Below are 22,880 nucleotides of genomic sequence, written 5' to 3'. Positions count from 1 at the left end.
AATAAACTTGAATGAATAAAATTTTCTCCTTCATTCGCATAGTTTTTGGTTATTTAACTAGAGAACTAACGGTTAGCCCCCAGCGTTATAACTATAGGATCGATAGTCGTTGCAATATCTGAATCTCGTTATCCCGAGTCCCACTGATTAAGATAAAGAAACGCTAAGGAAAATCTGTTCAAACCCATGTTTAATAGAACTCCTATTTCACTATTCACGATGTCAGACTTTAATTAAATGCACGAACACACAAACATATATAAACAAACCTTCACAAATACATATGAGATTAAGTTAATGGAAATTAATCTTTGCCAACATCCATCGTGGACATGTTAAGGATTATCAGCACTCAATTCGGTAGACAAGATACAAGTCAACTAATTTCTTGGATAATTTCCTTAAAGATAACTTTTGAATGTGAAGAAAAGCGCGTTCTCATGTCTTGAGTGCGCAAGTAAAGATATTATTGAATGCTCAAATTATGTTCGTCTAGTGTGTTTTAAAAATGTACGAAAATTCATGCTAGGATAATCAATAATATTTTGCCAACTAGATGCACGCATTTTCTTCTCAAATAAAAAGTTGATAATATTTTTGTACTCGTATTACTAGAAAAGCTGAGACGTTTTTCGTAGCGCAATTTCGGTATATATTATTAAGCCACAGGACGAATTTGAACCGGCCATTTTTAGCAAAATTTATTCAGCAATGAAATGCACGGTTAATGGTTTAAGAGTCCACGTACAATGAGGCACAGTATTTTTTTTTTTAGATTAGAGCGATATTCGCGTCAGCGAATTTCTTTGTGCCGACATACAGGGAAAAAAGTTCGACGATGCCACAATATGTCTACGCAGCAAGTGAATACACCTGCATTATAATTAGACCTTAACAACTGGAATACTAATGAAAACATTTATAATATTGTTGCTCAGCACAAACATTAAAATTGCAAAAGGCGATATCGTTTTCCATCAGAAGTCGTGTCATGAAAAGTGTGTGAAATATCATAGCGGTACTTCCAATACTTATTCAGTAAGCAAAAAAAATTTCCTTGCAGAATAATGTTGTTGATGGAAACAAAAAGTAAACGTACAAGCTTCACGGCTGGTAATAAAAGGCTCATCAGGATGATCCCAAGGTAAGGGTATCGATCAAATTGAATGATGGTTGAGCTGGCTGGTTTCTGCTGAGTCATCGGTATTGGTGAAGGCCTTGATTATAATTTATTATTCACATTTGAAGAGCATGATGAGACATCGAGCAAGGCATTGAGGACTGCGCTGTCATAAGTGGAATGCATTGGTACGCAGTAAATAAATATCAAATGCAAGCGAATATATAATAGCACTGCAGGTGAAATAATATTTTAATCTGTCGCCTTCACCATCTAGGGCACGACTGACGTTCGAATATTAAATATACGAACTGTAAAAACAATTCTATTTCATTGCACTTTAGCTCAATTCATTAATTGGTTGTGTTTCAATGGAGGCAATGGCCTTCTTATTTTAGAGTATGAAATTCCAGAAATAGTGAACATTAGACATTCTATCTAATTCAAGAATTGAATATTAAAATTAGGATTAAAAAGATGCGTAAGAACTAGAAATTCCTGTAACCATCGTTTAGACACATGGTGTGGTAGCCATAATTATCGGAAATTAAACAGTTCGTGGTTATTCGATCAGTTTGTCGTCAACTTCAGATACGATAATCAGGACACCCATGTGAATTAAATGGATCGACCAACTTGAGCAATTACTGTTAAGACTTGGAGAATTTTCCTGCCGGCAAGGACGAATTTCAGAGAAGGATTTGCGGCGTTCATAAGAGGACTAAAAATAGTGTTTATTACTCACGCGAATGTGAACAAAATTTGAAAGCTTCATAACCGCATTACGAACAAGCAAAACAGGTTAATAGTAAAGCATTAAAATGGACAGTGCATCCATGTTAACTCTCGTCGAACCTGCGTCTTTCATAAGAAAAAACGAATGGGAGGGTTCAATGGTTTCTCAATATTCGTTACTTTATAAAAAATACACAACTAATTATAGCGTTAGACTACGTACATCACACACTTTAAATTTTATGCCAAATACATTGATACGTTAAAACGACCGATCAACCGTTACTTGTCGAAAATATTTTCAATTGTTAGTATTTATTTAATGAAATATCTTAACGTTCGTTGCATTAGTTCCATGCTCCTTGTACCTATATATATTTAGCGTTGAGAAATAGAAATTGGAGGAGTAATTCTTCAACAATTCACTTGTATCTTATTAAGACTTTCCTCATTTTTGCATGACCTGCATGCCTAAATTTCAGGCACCACATAACGGCACAGTATTATAGTACTCAAAGCAACACTTTAATAAAAGCATTTCAGAAATTCTTCAACTATTCACTTGTATCTTCCAAGAATTTTCCTCACTTTCCTCCTCCATACCGTAATTTCACATAAAGGCGCCGTATTCATTATAGTACTCAACACTTAAAAAGCAGCACCGTTCGCCGACACATTACCAGCATAAGCTTGAGACAACTACGAGCATCACACGGTAGCCTAAGCCAGAGTCCGCATCTCACTGCACTTGAGCGCCGTTTCCTGCCTATACTGAGCCCAAGACAATCCGTCCATTGAAGTCTCGCCGAACGCATTAGCGTGTGTAAATACCGCTAACCGGAATTCAGATACATGGCATGTTTGCTACAGTGAGTTATTTATCATCGTATTTTATCGCAAGGTAAACAATGAAATCGTCAATGATAGATAAACATGGTCAGCGATAGACGTGCAGGCATTATCGTATAACTTACACAAACCGCACGACGTTTGGTAGTGGCACAGCCGTAGATAATTCTTCCATTAATGTATGTATAATTAATATGAACGATATACAACATGAGAGATATCCTTAATAGTTTTAGTCGTTATATGTAGTTTTTGTCTAGTTAAAACTTAAACGTATTAGTTATGACACATAAACTGTTTAATTTTCCGATCTAAAAAAATCGTTTTGTCCGTTTTACCGGGTTTCCTAATCAATTGTATTGGCAATGAATTAAAAGGATAAGATTTTCATTTATAATTTAAACTTAATTTTCTCGTATTAAAGTGAAAACGACGTGGAAACTCCAAACACAATATTTAATACTTCTATACGTTCGGACGTTAGAACTCTATAAATTAAGGTGTTCGAAATTTAATACGATATGTATATATGCACACAAAATATATTATGAAAGGCTATCGTCTTTCTTAAGTAAAGGAAATTGAATATATTACCGTGTATGTTATCAGGGCTTCGGAGCTAGGCACTTACCTGAAAGGACAAATATAAAAATATTTTAGAGATAAACAGTTCGGAAACGAGATAGAATTATAGTTTCAAACCAGGACATATATGTATAATAGTATCAGTTTTTGAACATTTTTGAATAATATTGTTGGCCAATATGAGCTGTAAAATTTTGCGAATAAAAATATATGATGGAATATAAATAAATGCTAGCGCATTAGTTGACCAATAACTGATTATTATATTATATACTCACATAAATGTAATATATTATTTAATATTAATTGATTAACGCAATTATTCTTCTCCGGACATTCTTCGATAGACATTGCTAGAATATGCCCTGCAATTCCATCGTATGGTTATGAGCCCAACAAGAGGAGAAATTCTGAAGCCAAGACGCAGAGAGCATGACGTTCTAAAAACGTTCACTGAAAAACGCTACTTGAAGGCACGGTAATCATGCATTGATACTTCCTGGCAATATCATTATTTTATTGATTCGTACTTCCTTCATTTGAATTAAATTGAACAGCATGTCGAAAATTTGTAGAATTTTTTTTGCCCCAGCTTGATGAGACTGGTAACTAATGTTAGTGATAATTCTGTTTGAAAATTGCAAAAATTAAATGCATATTTTTTAAGAGAAAATATAGAACTCAAAGACAACACATTAAGTGACGTCGAACGTTAACAGAAAGGAAACCTAACGCTATTCGAATATTCATGAAAATGATGATCAAACGATAAGCCTAAATATTCAATAATTACATTAGTATACAAATCCATAGTACACAGAATAGTACTTTAATTAATTAATCCAGATTAATCTAACGGTTAACGATCTGTTTGACATACAAATCAGAGGATGATAAAATTTTAACTTCACTCAGTTCGTGTTGAACAACAATCGCAAGAAACATACTCACATTTATGATCATTTTGTAGTTAAATAAGAAATTCTTCGATATGAGTGTTGATCACATCTTGGTTGGAAAACATCATCACAGTTACGGAAAAAGAAACTCAGGCCCAATAAATTAATTTCTTGTCAAGACATTTTGTCACTTATATCTTGATTACTCTTCTATAACGTACTGACTTCCGAGTAAAGAAACATGAAATACATCTATATCCTAAGAATGGAAACGAAAGAAAATTCAATAATATGTAGAAAGAATATTTTACTCAACGAGTTCGAAATTTTATGCGAGAAAAACGAGATAGACTTATGGTTTATGATTTAGTATGGTCTATGGTTTATAGATCATACAGCGTAAAAATATGCACGATATTTCCCCGAACCCAATTCTAAGAAACATCATAAGCTCATAATCGTCTTTTTAGCGGTTAAACAGGATCATGATAATTTTAGGAGACATTAAGTGCATAAATTATATCTTAATGCGACAACATTTTCACTATATCACGACTGAATTTTGAATGCTCATTCAACTTTATAAGAGAAGTGACTGAAGCTCACAGCAATGGTCACGCAGCAGAGGGTGGCAGTAGTTACACTAACGGCTATCAGAGCTCATGTGCGTATACGTATATAGTCTCGCGTGTACGCGCGTCGGGGGCGTTTACCAGCACATGCATGTGCGCATATTGATGTGCTTAATTCTTATAGGAACAGCTGTCTTCAGCAATGATGAGTTTAATGAAAATTTTTGGGTAAAAGTAAGTTCAACATTATCTCAATTTATTATTTAGCATATTATTATTACTATTTTATTAGTAATTTATTTCATTGTTTTCAGCATTATACTGTGAAATTTTCATGAGTTTACTCCAATTTTTTCTTGTGTTGTTTGATTCACCGAACATTGATTAATTTAGTAAACTTAGTTTTCGAAAACAATGCTCCAGTATTCTATCATAAAATAATTTGGTTATCATTAAATGATTTGGTAATCATTAAATAATTTGGTAATCATTAAATAATTTGGTAATCAATAAATAATTTGGTAATCATTAAATAATTTTGTTATCATTAAATATTTTGGTTATCAATAAATAATTTGGTTATCATAAAATTATTTTTGTTATCATTAAGTAATTTGGTTATCATAAAATAATTTTGTTATCATTATATAATTTGGTTATCATTAAATAATTTGGTTCATCACATCGCTCTATAACGGCCAACATGAGCGAGTTTGGGTGCTTTGATAGCAACTCAGTAAACAGAATAATAATCAATTTGTGATAGTTTAACAATAACTACTTGATAACTACCATGTTATTAAATTCGATGCATTTTTTACGGAAACGTTTTAACACTTTTGAGTTAAATTTGTCCAGAATAATTCCAAGAAAGCACAACCTCTAACTTGAATAATTGTCATTATTGAAGTTGCCAAGTAGCACAATTATTTTGTACAAAGAAATAATTTTGATAACATTATTTCTATTATCAAATTTTGATAACAATTTACGTAACTGGTTTAACGTGATTAACGTAATTGAAATTAGGCACGTTAAACTCCCGTCTGATAAATGAGATCAAAACAAACCGTGGCGCCAGACAGTAACGCGAGACCGGTCAGTAACGCCGGCAGCGGTCAGGGCGAGCTTTGCACTTCGTCTGTGCTGCACTGAACAGTGCTGCTGCATAGTCCATGATGGATACGGAAGGTGCATGTATAGTCCATGTTGGACACTGCAGATGCACATAGTCCATGATGGACACTGCAGGTACACATAGTCCATGATTTATATGCGTACAATTAATAGCCAGATAATGCATTATAATTTTCAAGGAGTCGAACAATTCTTCAGATGACGATGGTAGGTCAAAAAGCAAAATTTAGCAAATAATAATAACATATTAACGACGTTTCGAATGTAGCAACATTCATTTTCAAGTTAAGAGAAGCATTGAATAGCGCGATTTTGTTGGACATAAGTACATAATACACGTAAACAGGATACAACTGAAAAATTCAAGACAGAAAGTACCTCCGCAAACAATCTCAAAATTTTTAAGAAAAAATCCGTTAGTTTAAAAATAAATAGCTGGGTCCAATTCAAAATTAAGAGGGTTCCAGCAATCGTTGGTCGGTTAATGTTGTGCACCTCTGCCTGACGATGTTGGTGGGTTCCACCAGCACGGTGCGTGCTATGGGCTTGTGAGTTTTTCTCAGGTTTCTCTGCCCTCCAGGTTGCAGATGGCAGGTGAGACGGTCTCAATGTCGTGGCTGTTAGTCCAATTACTCCAATGTAGTCCAAATTATGAAGAAGTCTACAACCTTCTTTGCAGCAAAATTGATAAACTACACTGGCCTCTTGGAGAACGTCCGCCTTTGGCAGGGGCCATTGTTTGGTATATTGTAGTCCGGAGTTTGACGTTGTCGTCAAGGGTGCCGCCAAGCATATTGAATTCATCAATGATCTTGAGATGAAGTTACTTGTTTGTAGCACTCAATTTCACAGTTGTTAGTCCAATTCCTCCAATGTAATTCATAAGAGGAAGAAGTCTACAACCTTCTTTGAAGCAAAATTTATAAACTACACCGGCCTCTTGGAGAGTTCCCGCTTTTTTGCAAGGTCCTTTGTTGTGTATAGTCCGGAGTTTGACGTTGTTTTCAAAAGTGTCACCAAGCTTTTTAAATTCATCAATGATCTTGAGATGAAGTTGCTTGCTTGTAATACTCAATATCTCAGTTGTTAGTTCCAATTACTCCAATGCATTAAAGGTGAAGATGTCTACAACCTTCGTTGAAGCAAAAGATATAGACTAAACCGGCCTTATGGAGAAATCCTTTCCTGCAGTGGTCGTTGCTGCATAGAGTCTGGAGTTTTCACGGGTTCCACTGAGCCTGTTTACTGCAGGTACAAATAGTCCATGATGGACACTGCAGGTACATATAGTCAATGTTTAGACAACGTCAAACTCCGTACTATACGCAACAAAGGACCCTGCAAAAAAAGCAGCTCTCCAAGAGGCCGGTGTAGTTTATAAATTTTGCTTCTGCAGGTACACATAGTCCATTATATGGACACAGTTGGTGCACAGTGCACGGTAGATGTGTAATGCATATTTTTACACATCATTTTCATATGCAGATACGAAAAATCTATGCAACTAATAATGTGAATAGCTTATAATTAAAAGCTCATTAATTAGGTAGATATTAATTCCATGTAAATTTTGAAGTCGTTCATGGCTCTGAAAAATTCAAATACGATCAAAATTGAAATATTTATAAAATGAACGTTTGCTGTGGGAATTTGTTTTTTAGCCAGATTTAACACCCATTCATTTAATTTAAAAATACATTTCTTCCCTTATTTTTTTTCGCGCAAACTACCTCGTAGTTTGAAAACTCAGGCGCATCAAATTAGCAGCTGCGCGCGCAGACGCTCCGAAGATGGCACGGGAAACGAGCTACGCGTAACGGTCTCCGAAGGCCATCGGGTGTCTTCGGTCCATAACGCAGCGTCTCAGCGGACACAGAACGCATTGGTAACGATTGTAAAGTTTAACCGCTCAGCACGCAGTTAATCGGTCCACAGAACGTACAGCGATTATAAATTTTAACCATTCAGCCGCGGTCAATCGGCCCACATAACGCACAACGATTGTAAATATGATATTAATCAATACTCAATATGCATCATAGTCGGCATGCAGGAGCGGTCACGCCGTAGCCAGAAGCCCACGCGCTGTAAGGCCACCGCCGTCTATTTGGCGGAGTCGGAATGAACGGCACTCTCCAGCTGGCCGGAACAGGGAAGTCCGCTCCGTTTTTATGTCGAATTCCGACCTTCACTTGGCACAGTGACCCTCAGGAGATATTTACTGTTGCGCGGGAGAGCTGGAGGCAGTATACATATAGTAAAGTGGGCTAGAGCTATTTATAGTCGACACGAAAGCTAAAAAAATATAACTGCAGTAACTGGCAGAGAGCGCATTTTCTCGTCGACGAAAACGTGAAGTCACGGACAGACGGACGGACAGACGGGCATGACGAGCACAATAGGTACCTTTTTTTCCATAAAAGAGAACATGCGCTAAAAAATAGTACAGTTTCAATTATCGCTGGAGATTATCCTATTTGAACTTAAGAAAAACCTAGGTGGGCAAATATGTTCATTGAAAATTCACTGAATACCCAAGTCTTTCAATAACCACCTTGAAATTTCAATTCACCATTCTCAGTTCATATTAATGTCCTGAAGCACGATGCTAAGGAAAGATTTTCAAGTGCGCAGCTTGTAATTCCTTTTACAACAATAACAAGACATTTTCACAGACTAAAAGTGCACATAGTTCTTTCTTTTACGAGAATAACAAAGATATTTTTAGCAAATAATTTTGCCGGACACGGAGGAAGCGAGAACAATGGTCGTTATCGTGAACGCTGTACATGGCAGGACATGCGCTTACGAACACGCGCTGCATGCGTTGACATTGACACAAGTTCACGTGCCTAAACTTCAGTGCACCCAACGATTATTTGGCACATTTAAACATTGTTTTACTCAGATACGTCGGCTCAACACTAACCGCAAGCTGTTGCTGGTCATTAATTATACATTTTTCGCATAAACGGTAATTTAATATCATAATATATTTTTTAAAAATAACTTATACAGTTTTGAATAAGATATATATTTCTTAGACAGATTATATAGGTATATGTTTTTTTTTAATTTGTACAAGTTTAACTATTTCATAATGAATTAAAAGTGAAATTCATGTGGATAATTGATGAAAACTATAACTCCCGTGAAGAACGGAACACAATTTTACGGATTATTTGAATGATGAAAAAACCTATTTGCCTGGCCAACATGCCGCTTATTCAAACTACACAGTGGCCCCAAAAAGAAGTGAACAACAGCATAATTTCACTAAAGTATCCTCCATTTAGGGACGAGTGCGAGGATCTTAGACGCCCTTTCCCTTTCCAGTGAGGACCAATCTTAAGCATATCACGTGGGCGGAACGTTCAAGGCGACACTCCATATCCTACAACCATATAGTGAACAGATGTTATTGATGTTATTAGTTCCTGAAAGAACGGCAATGAATATTGAATAGTCAGTCGATCGAAACGAAAAGATTGTGACTCATACAAGGAAAGAAATACAAGGAAAGAAACGAGTTTAAAGGAAAAAATTCAAGATGCTTCAACAATGGTGAAAGTTACAGAAATAACGTGGTTGACCTTGTATATAAGTGAGTTCAAAACGACTGTTGCGCAATTAATAGTTTAATTGAATGCTAAATGAGAACATCCGCATCATTAAATTTGTAAGCACATCTCGTACTAATTAAAAGTAGGATGTAGGAACAGAATGTAAAAAACAAATCCACCAATTGACACCAGCTTAAAACTAATCAATGCATTAGTTACTAAAAACTAACTAAATTAGTAACAAAAACTAATCAATGCACTTTGCATGAATACAGAAACTTTATTTGTCACGGATGAAAATTCATTAGCATGAAACTTTCGACTTCAAGAAATTCAAGGTTTGCGAAGCTGCTCATCGGACTACATGCAAGCAAGGAGGTCCTGCCGATCAATGGAGCCTCGTGCCAAGGATAATTCGCTTGGCTCGGGAGTATATAGGATAATAGGACTTCCCGGCCTATCCTTGGGTGTCCCAAGGACAGCCCAGCCAGGACATCATTGACCTGCACGCAACCAACTTAGTTGTGATCGCATGTCATGTAAGATGTCCGTGCGCAGCTGCAGTGAATTGGGTCATCGTACAAATAAACTTGACGCACAGCGTTCATTGCATGCATTGCAATATTTCCTGGTTTTCATCACATGAGAAGAAATTTTTTTATGGTAAGAAAATTACACATTTTTCACCTCCGAGTGGAAAAATTCACAAATAATTTGATATTTAAGCGTTCTGAAGAAAGAAGGCTCTGAAGAGAAGCATGTTGAAATAATGTTGGAAGCAATGTAAAAATGTAAAAGTTGAAAATAATTATATATTTGAGCTCTAATAATGAAAAACATTCTTCTCCAAACATTTCTCCATTCCTAACAACACATTGCAATGAAGCATTGTGCGATTTTAGTGACGAACCAGCATTAAATTTGTAAATCCTTAAGTAACCTATTTAGTTGCAGAAAATAATATATGGCGATCCTAATTTCAGAAGGAATAAAATTGAACTTTTTTTCACACTACGTTTCTGAACCTTGCTGAATTTGTTTACAAACGCGCAACTGTTCAATTTGACAAATTTGAATTGCTATGAAAGTTTCCTCACCAGCGTACAAGCGAAAATTTAGAAATCGTTAATGACCAAATAAGAACTCTCTCTACCAGGCCCACAAACGGCTCCCAGGCCGTGACATTGCAACTCAGGTTTTGGGAGCTCTGAGCGAGACGAGTTGCGTGATGCAGGCTATGATATTAATCAATTATTAGTGATAGTGCTTTAGCTGCATATAGCATCATGTTGTTTATCTTATATTGATAAGATGGCAGTACTATGGTGCCCATGCAGTCACTCTTGTATCATAAAAAATTCACCCGAATGCAGAAGTTACAACATTGCAACAAATAAGTGCTAACATTTCCGTAATAAAATATGCAATAAAAATTCTTGTATTGCTTATTAATCTGGGAGCTAACCGGCGATTTATGAGTTTTATTTCAAGCAGATTTAAGAGGAAAAAATATGATAGATGAATAATTTCTGTTTTCTTCCCCGCGCAATTTGAGCTTTTCAATGTCAAATTCAACCAGCAAATTGGGACGAGTTACTTTTTTATAATCAAAGATAACGAAGTTCTTTTTAGTTTCAGGAACATTTAGAACACTTGCTTTACTTGGAAACAACGAATACTTAAGAGCTCGGTAAAGATAAACTTGAATTTCAGAATTAGCCGTTAGAGCACCACGGAACGGAAGAAAAAAAGAAAGCAAAACAAATTATACAGAGAGGACGAAAATTTTAGCAAGGTATAAAAAATGTGTCGTCGTGCAAGAATTATTTCAATTGAAGCGGAAAGACCAAGATAAATGAAGCTATATGACGGAAATTTTTTATTTTACCTTTTTTCGGAGACAAGCATTGCATTTAAAAGGCTGAATGCAGCAGCGAGCCATGTTCCACGTCAGGAGTTAATAGACAAGTTCATGGCCAGCCATTACGTGATCAACAAAATTGCAATAGAACGTTTGGTCTCCAGCAATAAAGACGAAGATTTAAATTCTTGCGTGATCGAAGCATGAATTCAATTTCAATTTGCTCGCGGCTACTTGGCAAATGTTCTATAAAATTTTCTTGACAAATTTAGACCATCCTAGAAAAAACGCCTTCTAGCTCGAAGAAAAGTTTTGAAAATTAATCCAATCAAAACAAGGGCAATGGAGATGCACACAAAAGTTCCAAACCGATATGAGAACTGTTGCTATGGTTGCTGTTAATATTCTAGAAACGATTCCAGCTTTTAACAAATAATTGCCAAAGCAAATAGATCATGCCAGATATATAATAATTAATAAAATAATTTTTTGTTTACTAGTAGAATGATTCAAATCCAGCGCGCTAGTATGTCAAGTTAAAGGATGGAAATATGTAGGCCTAATAATAAAAAAAAGCAAGTCTCGAGTCGTCTTCACGCCAAATCTGCGACCGACGTTCCCATAAAAGTATCGTGTCCTAGATATGCCTTGAGCACAGGACAGACAGCGGACTGTAGCGTGTCTTGAGTCGCAGCTTGCGGGAGTATCGATCTCAGCGCGTCACGCCATGCAATGTTTACAAACATCCGTTGTGTGGATGCGGTTTAAATTCAAGCTCATCTATTCTGAACCTCATTTAAACTGAGACTAAATATAAACATTAGATGCATCAGAGATAGATATTTTTTACACCATGAAATACTTTTGGAATGTCAATCAAGGAGTCATCATTACCTGCCAGTGGAACACTTCAAGGAAATTCATCTAGAACAATTGTTACATGCTACAAAAAGTAAAGACAACAATGCCTCCAAATGACCATCACGTACAATGAATGTCGTCCGATGAAGCGGAAATAACCAGTCGACGATCACAGCAATCGATCCGACAGAATCGTAGAAACATGAGGTTCAAATAACTTGTTTTAGTTCAAGTGACTTCTTTTCCTAAGAATACTGGCACGCCAGGCCGACCACATAGCAGAAGCACAGGGCTATTAGTATGTCATGCCTCAAAGTGTGTCACGGTAAACATTGTTTGAATTTGAACGAGTTTACTCGGGAAAAATTCGTACCTCAAAAATTTATTCTGAAGAGCGCAGCCAGCCTGAAGGTAACAAAAAATGGTTAAATGATTCGATTAATTTCTGTACAGAAAAACTACTCTTCTGAACAAAACATATAGAAAACTTCTACATATGTACCTTTTCTATTCATATTTTTTCACTCATCCTCTTAACGAAAACGATTTTGAGCCAATACAAACATAGGTACTTATTGTTGGCACCCAGCGAAGCAGACATACGCTGTACTCCAATTAAAAATTGCCGGCCGACACACAAAGCGGACTTTTTCTTGTACGGTTCTCATTTTGATTGAGGCCAGCACAACGCAACAGTTACGTGCTTGGTAGCGAGAGAGCGATGCACCGGAGCTTCTCGTCCAGCCATTGCCGCTGGTCTACTTTATACTTCTAGCTGTACAGGTGCCGCTACACATGCCGAGCACTTGAGTGGCCGGTGAAAATATTCGCCGTCGTGCCAGGGATCAAGTGAGAAACGTCAAAAAAACGATTTGACTATTAATTTGGCAAAGTTGATAGTGGTAATTAATTGTTCTACAATAGCATGCAGAAATGAACAACGTGATAGATTCTTCGTCTGCTCAACGACCTATAGCTGTGGTGTACAGGTGAGGGTAGAGATGACAATGAGCTTAATGTTCCTTGAGGAGCATGGCTAGACATTGAAGCGAAAATAGGTTTAAAACTACATGGTCGAGGTGATACACATACAGGCAGAAGGAAGTGATATCTATAGATGCAAAGAGAGGGACTAATCATGGAAACAAAACATGGGCAATACAGCCATGTGAGATGCGAGCCATTTAGTCGAGAGAGGTGCTGGAGATGGCGGCAAAAAGAGTGATACCCATAGACAAAGAAGACTGTAGCCATGAGTGTGAAAATTGGATTAGTATGCGGGTTGTGGGTCATGAGATAGTTTTCTAAAGGATTGCGTGGATTGCACAGCATATAATAATGGCTAACCACCTAATAATGGACATCGGAACTGTATTCATTGAATATAGAAGAATGAGCAAATAAGAACGGAGTAATATCAACTAACATTAGAATGATATATTTATTATACCGTACTTTCTATTCTTTCTCTTTTTATTTGGCTTGCCCAAACATCGGGATAATATTGCAGCGAACAAATAAGTAGGGAAGTCCCATTGTAAATAGAGGATAGCATTGCAGAAAATTTATACACGAGATACATACGTGATAAAGTATTCACATATGAATTATTCGTGGTAACTTTCACTGGTATAAATTTAGCCAATTCGGGTGCTATGAATATATGTGCACGCATATACAGTTCTTACGGATTAGAATGTCATATCTTTCACTCAACAAAGCTGTGAGCCACTGTATAACGAGTACGTTTCTTTCGTAATAGATAATAATGCAGTTTGCTACTCAATTTAACATTCGTTTTCAAGGCACCAAGCACGTGGAAATTCTTTTCCGAGACCGGTGAATCGACGGAAAAATCTCTTGTGAAAGGTGCACGTTCAGAGTTAAAACTATAAAGGTTTTATGAACTTCATTAGACTTATAATTGAACGAATATATATATGTATATATGGGGAATCAATTTAAACTTCTACGCAAATATCGATATATATATCGTCGATGCTTTCAGAACAACTCAGTCGAGTAGGTCATATCACGGCTCATGTTATGAGAACAGCATTGCTAGCTGACGAGTCTACATTGACTCGCCTTGACCCAGTAACCTAGCAAAAGATCCTGGAATCTGTGGGCTCCAGCATGCTAATAAATATATAACTGGTTGCGTTGCATGGACTGTTGAGCAGCAAACAATATTTATGCGGATTGACCGAATTTAGGGTAAAATGAACATTAACCCTCTACCGCCTGACACGAGTAAGCCGAGCAATATTATCACAAAAGCCTTCCCTAAAAGGATGCGTTGCTAGTGAGCGAAAAATGACTTGCACTGAAGGTTGCCACCACGTACAAATTAAAAATGTTCTCTGTTGCTGACAAACGTCCTCAGGTTGCTATAGTCAATATTTTACGTATAATTTAACTTGAAAGTTATGTTCCCGGAGAGTGACATACGGTGGTAGAGGGTTAAGTAGTATGGCCCTTTCTTGATAACTTAATTAAAACTATACATTTTCAACGCGTTTGAACAATGGAAATACAAGATTGACTTGGAAAGTGCATATTTAGTCAAGCTTTAAGGAAAATCCAAATAATACTGTAATCAGGTTAGGTAATTTATATAGAATGTGCATGAACCCTTGACGTTGCACAATGGAATTTAGAATACAGATAAAATTTGATTTCCCTATTAGGTGCTACAATCAGTCGGGTTTTTTAATGTGAGATGTGCTTTTCGTAATTTCTGCAAAAACTGTGAACTCGAGTTGAAGGGAATCAGTTCTATCTTTTTTCAGCAACATTTTGCAAGGAGTTCTCATCCCATCATTTAAAAAAAAATTTGCAATAATGACATTTTCCGAGCTCGTTACCAGCAGCAAATGACGATCCGAGACAAGAATAAAACCTGAATTAAACAACAAGGAAATATTCAACATTAAAACGGAATATCTTTCCAGGTACAAGTTTCTAATAACTTGATGGGATCTAGGAGAGATGAAGAGACATGCTTCTTGATAGTAAACCGGATTGACGCTTAGCGGATCTTGTTGGCTTAGGTTTCTATCTCTCCGAAGACACATCGCGGGTATTAGTTGGCTTAGGTTATACGCTATAGAAAAATGCGTGGCAATCTTTTTGGCAATTAGATTGTACGATTTAGAAAGATACGTAGCAATCTTTTGGCTTAGGTTGCACGCTTTAGAAAGATACGTAGCAATCTTTTGGCTTAGGTTGCACGCCTTCCAAGACACGGAGGGGATCTTCTTGGCTTTGGTAGTGCCCTTTCCAAGACAAGTAACGGATGGTGTTGGTTTATGTTGTACGCTTTACGAATTTAAGCCACGTGGCGCATTTTTATGGTCCTATAGTATAGATTATGCGCCTTACAAAGACAGGCAACGGATTTCGGTTTAAGTTGTTTACGCCTTCCAAAAACATGCAGCAGGTCTTGCTGGCTTAGGTTGTACGCTTATCTAAGACCCGTAGCGGATCTCGTACGTAGGCTTTAGTTGTGCGCTTTCCAAAGAAAGCTGCCACTGGTCGTTGGCAACTTAGACTTCGCAGATGAGAATCCGTGAGATAGAAAATGTGAGAACTAAATAATCAACCAAAGTGCGCGCTACGATGCCCAGCATCTGATAATTTGAAAACTTACAAGAGTGAATGAAAGTTATAAAAATGATGGAAATTACATGGTAATTTAATTTTTTGTACCTAAACGAGTTTTGAATTTATCTTTTATGTTATTTGATGTACTTTCTTCGAACTGTTGTAATAGTGCACACCAATCGACCAGCAGCACATATTACTAGACCGTTCACTTTAAGATTAAAAATAATACTGAAACTGGAAGAAACACAAGTTAGAGAGAAACACTTGTTAATAATGTAAAACAATTACATAATTGATTAATATTTTCAAGTGACCCACCGTTTTTCCCACTGATCTACCAGACTTCCTGCTGTCATCGTTGAAGCTCCAAATCTGAACGCGTTCAAATTCAGACTATTTAGAGTGATGCGGATGTATACGTTCCGACTAGAAGTGCCTTCCACCTCACAAATTATTGGATGTTCAGCAGCCACTTAGCTTCAACTTCAGTTTTGGATAGTTCTGGTGAGAAGGCCAGTCCCCAGGTCCCCAATAGACAATTCAAGAGCATTTTAAGAATCGGCGACAGGCCAACTCAGCCTATTCTACAACGCCGATGACCATAGGCATGGCTATGCTGGTGCTACAGTCGCCGCGGTGTGCATAGCCAGTAGACGGCGAGGGTTGCGCCATCGTGAGCGCCGTTGCGCGTTGAGAGCCTCGCACTTCCTAGCTTGCTCAAGAATGAGCAGTTACGCGAACACCAGAGCCGCCACCATCGCAAGGAGGAAATTATAAACAGAACCTCTATATTTTCAAACGAAACATTTTGCTTGTTTTGTTTGCGGGTATATTACCTTAGGCAGAATCGCATAAATACGTTCTCGCCAATAACTCGTTTGAAGTTTTAGCTGAGCGCAGAAGTTCAGTTACTTCTCATCTGGCGCAGCTATATTTTAATTCATTATACATCAATAACAACTCAAGCAATAAAGTCGCAATCAAATTGCTATTAATCAGTGAATAGCAACGACTATTCCGCTCACGCTGGCAATCCGAGGAATGCTGAAGCAGACAACGTTATTTTACTACAGTGTATGTACAGTTTGTATACAATAAATTAAATAAATAAATCTAGGCTTCGTATTCTTACTCTAGATTTCTGGTTAATTGACCCAGAAATTGGGAGGATAAACTCAATTTTAAAAAATAATGTTCGACAATGAAAGCCAAAATACGAACAAATACAAATACGTATCCATGTTTTCGCTCTATGTGTTGAACAAAAATTCAAATATATAACCAATTACGCATCCAAAAATTATATTGTGATTTAAATTATACCGGTACAAAATACACAGTACAAATATTCTGATTGATGTAACTAAAGTTTCAACATACATCAGGCTTCAAAACGGCTTTCGTTAATTACAGATCACCGAAAATTTCTCACAACACATTGCAACTCAGGCAATGTGAGGTGCACCGTATAATGCTACGTTGACTTACATCTAACTTGCACAAAAAATTTCAAGCATTCAATGAAAATTTATGATTAGAAATTGTGCTTATCCTCACTCAAAACAAAGAATAAATAATTAACTCCAAATTTCAAAACCACATCGTCGCGTCAAAGCGTTCCATTAAGCCGTGCATCCGAGTAATACTGAACATATTCTAACAATAATTGATATTGAGACAATCAAGAGCAAGAGAAGATTACCTCGCAGGTGTTGTGCACGCCGTGAAGTTCACATTGTTATCACGACAACAGTAACGTGCGTTAGGCGAACACAGAGCTCGTGACCTTATAGCTCTGGGGCAAACTGCATGCCACGCTCAGTGAACGTCATGCGCTTAGTGCGGCAGGGAAAGGTGTCAAGTCATAGACCTGGAGAAAGCTGGCTGAGTCTAAACAATTGAATTCGTTTTTTAAATAGAATTTCTAGGGACGATGGGTTTGTTTATTCGGCATTTTTTAACTTGCTTTCCCGAATATAAATCCCACTAACACCCATCAAACAGACAAGAGGAATGAAAGAGAGTTTCCAGAATAATTAGACCAGAAATTTTCCGACGAATAAATTATTTTAGCCGTCATAAATAAGGCCACCTTCGATTTTTTCAGATGCCGAACACTCCATAATTCATATTTGCTTGTTAAATCGACTTCAAAGTCATGATTCCATTTTTAATTCTTTGTAAATTCAGTCTTTGGTTCTATTCAGAAGTTAAGAGAATTATAAAGTTTAGTTCAAAATTATAAAGTCGGAGCTGTTTTTACAAGTCCGCAATTGCGGCGCGACGGGTGTAGGGCAAAGGGCACCTGCAGTGATGCAGCAGAAGGTCGGCCACTCAATTAAACACTAAATGACAAGAGGATGCCACCAGGAGCTTATCGTTAATCAGACAAAGGAGAAGTGAAGGAATTAATTTAAAGGAAATAAGGAAAAATTATGTTCTGCAAAATTTCTCAGAAAAACGTGCCCATTTCAGGAATTAGAAATTCATTTCATAGTTTAAAAAAGTGAAAAATTACTCATTGGTTATGGTTTGATAAAAAGATTGTACTAAGGAAAGAAGATTCCATATTTTAAAATTTTCGGATTCATTAAAGAAGAGATGATGGCAAATTTATTTCAACCGAATATATGACTAGTTTTTTATGAGAAAGAAAGCCTCACGCATTGTTAACTGGAATATAAGTTATTGATTTTAATTTACAGGACAGAAAACAGCTCGTTGTTCACTTTATATAGTTCTTGTTAATCAACAAGTTCCTTATCATTCGCATTGATGAAATTATAATATAGTACATACTAATCTATCTCTATTAAACGAACAGTAGGCAGTTTCCCCAGCAATTGTTTTCAAGCATTACTTTCTAACTATAACTCAGAAGAAAATGAAAAATTTGCAGGCTCATTTGAATAAATTCATGCAACTAATAGTTGTAAGTGACACACAACGATTTTCAAGCCTAGAACGTCGAAACAAAATTGTTCTAACCTTATCCTTGACGAATGTTTAGAGAAGAATCCTTTCAAGCCTAGAGAGCCTTAAAAAATTGTTGTAACCTTTTACTCTTAACGTACAATATATTTAGAGAAAATCCCGTTTCCAGCATTAAAATCTTCGTTCAGAGGAAAATTCTACAGGGTTTGTTGGCGGTCATACCACGCGCCTTAGTTTTTAATTCGAGTGCGCAATACTAATTTCTTAATTAATAAATTGGTATCTACTAAGCTGAAATAAACATTCATAGTTCGGCAATATGAAACAGAGAATCCATTTCTTCTACCGCTTACATTGTTAATAAACGAATCTCCACGTTTTAAATTAATTTGTAAAACTCCCGTTATTTTAGTCCCGTAGGTTGAAGAGCATGCACCTCGTGCCAATAACATATAAACTTTCAGTTTCCACGAAGCGGAAAGCATCGTGCAGGGAAAACATGCGTAGGCTTCACGATGCGTGCGCCGCTTCACTCACCTCGCCACGAATCATGTTATCGATGTCATGCTTGCAGCCTCACATCGAGCGATCAATGCCACACTTGGACACTCGAGCATGAAATTCTCACAATCACAATAGTGAAAAATAAAAGGGAGATAGATTAGACTCTTCGATAGTAGATAACACTTTGAAACAAATTATACACTGGAAAATGCTAGAAAATTGGATGCATTAAAGTGCACCGAAATAACACTTTCACAAATAACACAAAAGTTTACACATGATGTTTAAAACGATTTTGTATATAGATTACATTCAAAAAGTCGATGAATGATCAAAAAATGGTAGAAAAATCATGAACTATGTTAATTGAGGTAAATCAGTATTGTATTATTTCATGTAGAAGTAAGGGATTTCCGTCAATAATAGATCAACTGAATAAAGAGATTTTCCACACTATCTCATCCCAACATCCGTGTTCGCACTGCTCATCCGTCGTTAAAACACCCAAGTGCAACCACAGGCTTATCCGCTCTGCGGTCCGTCCGCAAAATCATCACCTGCCGAGTTTCACTGAAGCCACAAGCAACGTTTTCTCTTCTGGTCATCACGAGCGCGGCGGCACACATGGCACTCGCACCAACACTGGAGCCACACTGCCAGTGCCAGCCAAGTGACTTCCAGGAACTGGATGCCAGGGCGGTTTGTGACCGGACAGCTGGCATCATGATGGTGACGTTGTGACCGTACAGCTGGCATCGTGATGGTGACGTTGTGACCGGACAGCTGGCATCGTGATGGTGACGTTGTGACCGGACAGCTGGCATCGTGATGGTGACGTTGTCTCGCGTCTTATTCGCATCATTCAGCGATATTGTCTATATTTATCCTCTCTGCTCTAATTAATGACACGTCGCTCCAATATTGTTGTTCTCCAATGGTTGGGCAGAGTGCTCCGTTTATTGCTAAAAACAATAACAAAATAAGAATAAAAACACAATACATACATATAGTGAGCTTTAGTTTGTATTAAACTTTCATGTTGATAGCTGACGAAGGCAGCTTATCCTTCTGTATAAAGTTCGTTCAACTGTACTAAATGAAATATTGAGCACGTTAAAAATTTCTTACTCAAGTGGATGAATTTTTTACGCGGTTTTATGCATATTAATAGGCATTACAAAGTGATTCGTCTCAAACCTTGCAGTTATAAATGAAAAGTTTGTTTTAAAGACAGTGGTAGAGCGAGGCAATGATTGTGTTATTTTAATTATCACTAAAAAGCGGATTTTGAGAAAGTGTGATAATCTTGCCTCCTTATAATAGCTCCTTTTTTCTTAAATTTAAAAAATACATTACTAAAATCTACATATAAAATAATAGAATAGACAAATTGAATCAAGTTAACACACCTAAAGTGACTTCGATTTTTTTATCTAATGAATTAAATCATGTTTTTTCACCAATCTTCAAAACTATTTGTGTCATCCTCGCATCCTCACTCACAGTCTCCACAAGCTGTCCCAACATCTGTTTGCACTCCCAATCATAGCCACAATCCACTCATCACCTGTTTTCTCATACTCTCTTCATTCCTCGCAAACCTACCTGTCCTAGAATCATCTCTACAATAACTTTTTTTCTCAGACATCTTACTTTACCCCTTTCAGCTGCTTCTCACTTCCCTTCACAGCCCCATCACACAAACAACACTCATTCCAAATAATCCCATTTTCCCACTATATAAGCTCATCATTATCAAGATACATTGCTCCCGCACAAAACAGTAAGCTACTATAGCACAAACTTTCATTCTCTGACGTTGCATTAGGTACCCGAAGTTGACAGCACAGGCAGTAAATAGTAAATTAATGGTTATGTTCATTCTACTGATTAGTCAGGTTCGACACGCAAGCAAGCTTAATAAGCAATATTTCTACATAAAAAAACAACGCGATGTTAGGAGGATTTTTCATCTAATATTGCTGCCAAGTAAAGATAAACTCAGTTGAAATATGTTTCAATATGATTTACTACGATCTCATTTCCATTGTAATTCTTATTACTAAGTGACCAAGGTATATGCTACGGAAATCACTGAACTAACTTAACTAATAATGTCTCCTTATTTGCTTATTATAAATATTATATATATACACCATTTCAACAGTTAAAACAATAAAAAATAGATTATAATTAATTACTGATTCTAAAATAAATTGTTTTGCGTGACTGTTGCCTATTGATTCGTTAATGAAAGCTATTTTTATTCAGTCATAAACATAAAAGTTATAACTACACGAAAGTGAACATTTCGTAACATATTATAGGCAAGTGATCGAGCAGCGTTTCTATTACATTAGATGTCAATCAACGGTTCCGCCCACCGGTATGGCAACACTACTCAATTTCAAGGAAAATTATATTCGAATGACATCATTTTTTAAGAATAACATGATATCAAGTGCAGTGAAATTATAATTAATTACTCTTATAATTAGACTTCTATATAATATAGTATTACGCAATATTGCCAGATGTGAAATAATACTGAAATGTAATCTTAATTCAATACATGAGAAAAACATCAATCGAAAAAACGTTCTAATGAAAGCTGTAAACACAAAATCTCAAGTGCCGACATTCCTGCTTCATTCCTCCGCACATGCTTCGCAGGGATCATGTTTTAATAAACAGAAGAATCACCAACTACATAAGCATGCCACACCGAGCAAGTACAACGAAATTTGTAGGTTCATTAATTGTAAGCACTCTTCAGACACGTGTTTCTGTGAAAGGTAAGCAAAGTTTCTTATGTTAAAGGCAAGCAAAAATTATATGTTCATATACGAGATTTTATGACTTGATCAAGTCATATCTGGACGACATATGCTGACAGTCCAGCCAGCGCGATGCTCATGAAGCGAGTCATATATGAACTGTCCTGGTAGATAAAGTAATAACCTATGTAACACTCAACTACGTACTCCTGTACGTGTAGACCTATTAATGTAGACCTATCAATGGTGAATTGAATTTCGAGCTAAAATAAGTAGGAAATTGTATTCGCTCCCATTAACCAATAAATATAACAGATTATAAAGCATCTTATATAAAGGGCAGTATACAAGTCGTGCATAAAAATGAATTCCGACAATTATTTTTAAAATTCTACACAACATAGAATTTAATTCTCCGAGGCTACACCTTACATAATTTTATACACAAGCCATTCACCTATAAAAGTATCTCAAACCCAAATTCTGACGTATATTGAATTTAAAAATCTGTTTTACAGCCAAAGTTTCTCAAGCACTGGCCGGCGTTGCTTCGCTGTCAAGATAAAAATGTACACAAACATGATTAGACATTGTCGGTCTTACAACTTTTGAAGAAATCAATCGTGCGAACATTGATAACAATTCAAAGTATAGGCAGACAATAATTATGCCAAATTGTTCCCAAATGAATTAATTATAAAATTTACATGCACGACTTTTGCATCATGCAGTTCGTGTATGCTGATTGACAACATATCATCGACCAAAAGACATATCATCGTCAAAGAACTGAGCATATAAATTAGAGGGTGGGGGCACATAATACAAATTTCGAAAATTATGTGCCATTACGAACTTGAACAATATTTTGCTA

General features: G+C 36.6%; 1 protein-coding gene across 4 annotated transcripts in view; it reads right to left on the bottom strand.

The window, feature by feature from the left end:
• LOC108664873 (ral guanine nucleotide dissociation stimulator) overlaps positions 1–22,880 on the bottom strand; it is a 49,117-nt gene that overhangs the window by 16,163 nt on the left and 10,074 nt on the right. The window contains exon 1 of one of the 4 annotated variants that reach the window (XM_018151566.2): positions 19,263–19,372. The exons of 2 other annotated variants lie outside the window; for them this stretch is intronic. In XM_018151566.2, coding sequence (XP_018007055.1) covers positions 19,263–19,277 — 15 coding nt within the window. In that variant the 5' untranslated portion in view covers positions 19,278–19,372. Of the gene's footprint in view, positions 1–4,240; positions 4,299–19,262; positions 19,373–22,880 lie in introns of those variants that run through there. One more of the 4 variants, XM_018151568.2, reaches the window with a different exon arrangement.

The sequence above is a fragment of the Hyalella azteca genome, unplaced genomic scaffold (assembly GCF_000764305.2).
Source record: "Hyalella azteca isolate HAZT.00-mixed unplaced genomic scaffold, Hazt_2.0.2 contig17497, whole genome shotgun sequence".
Taxonomy (NCBI): Eukaryota; Metazoa; Arthropoda; class Malacostraca; order Amphipoda; family Hyalellidae; genus Hyalella; species Hyalella azteca.
Note: the sequence above shows the minus strand (reverse complement) of the source record. Positions and strands in the feature narration are given on the sequence as shown.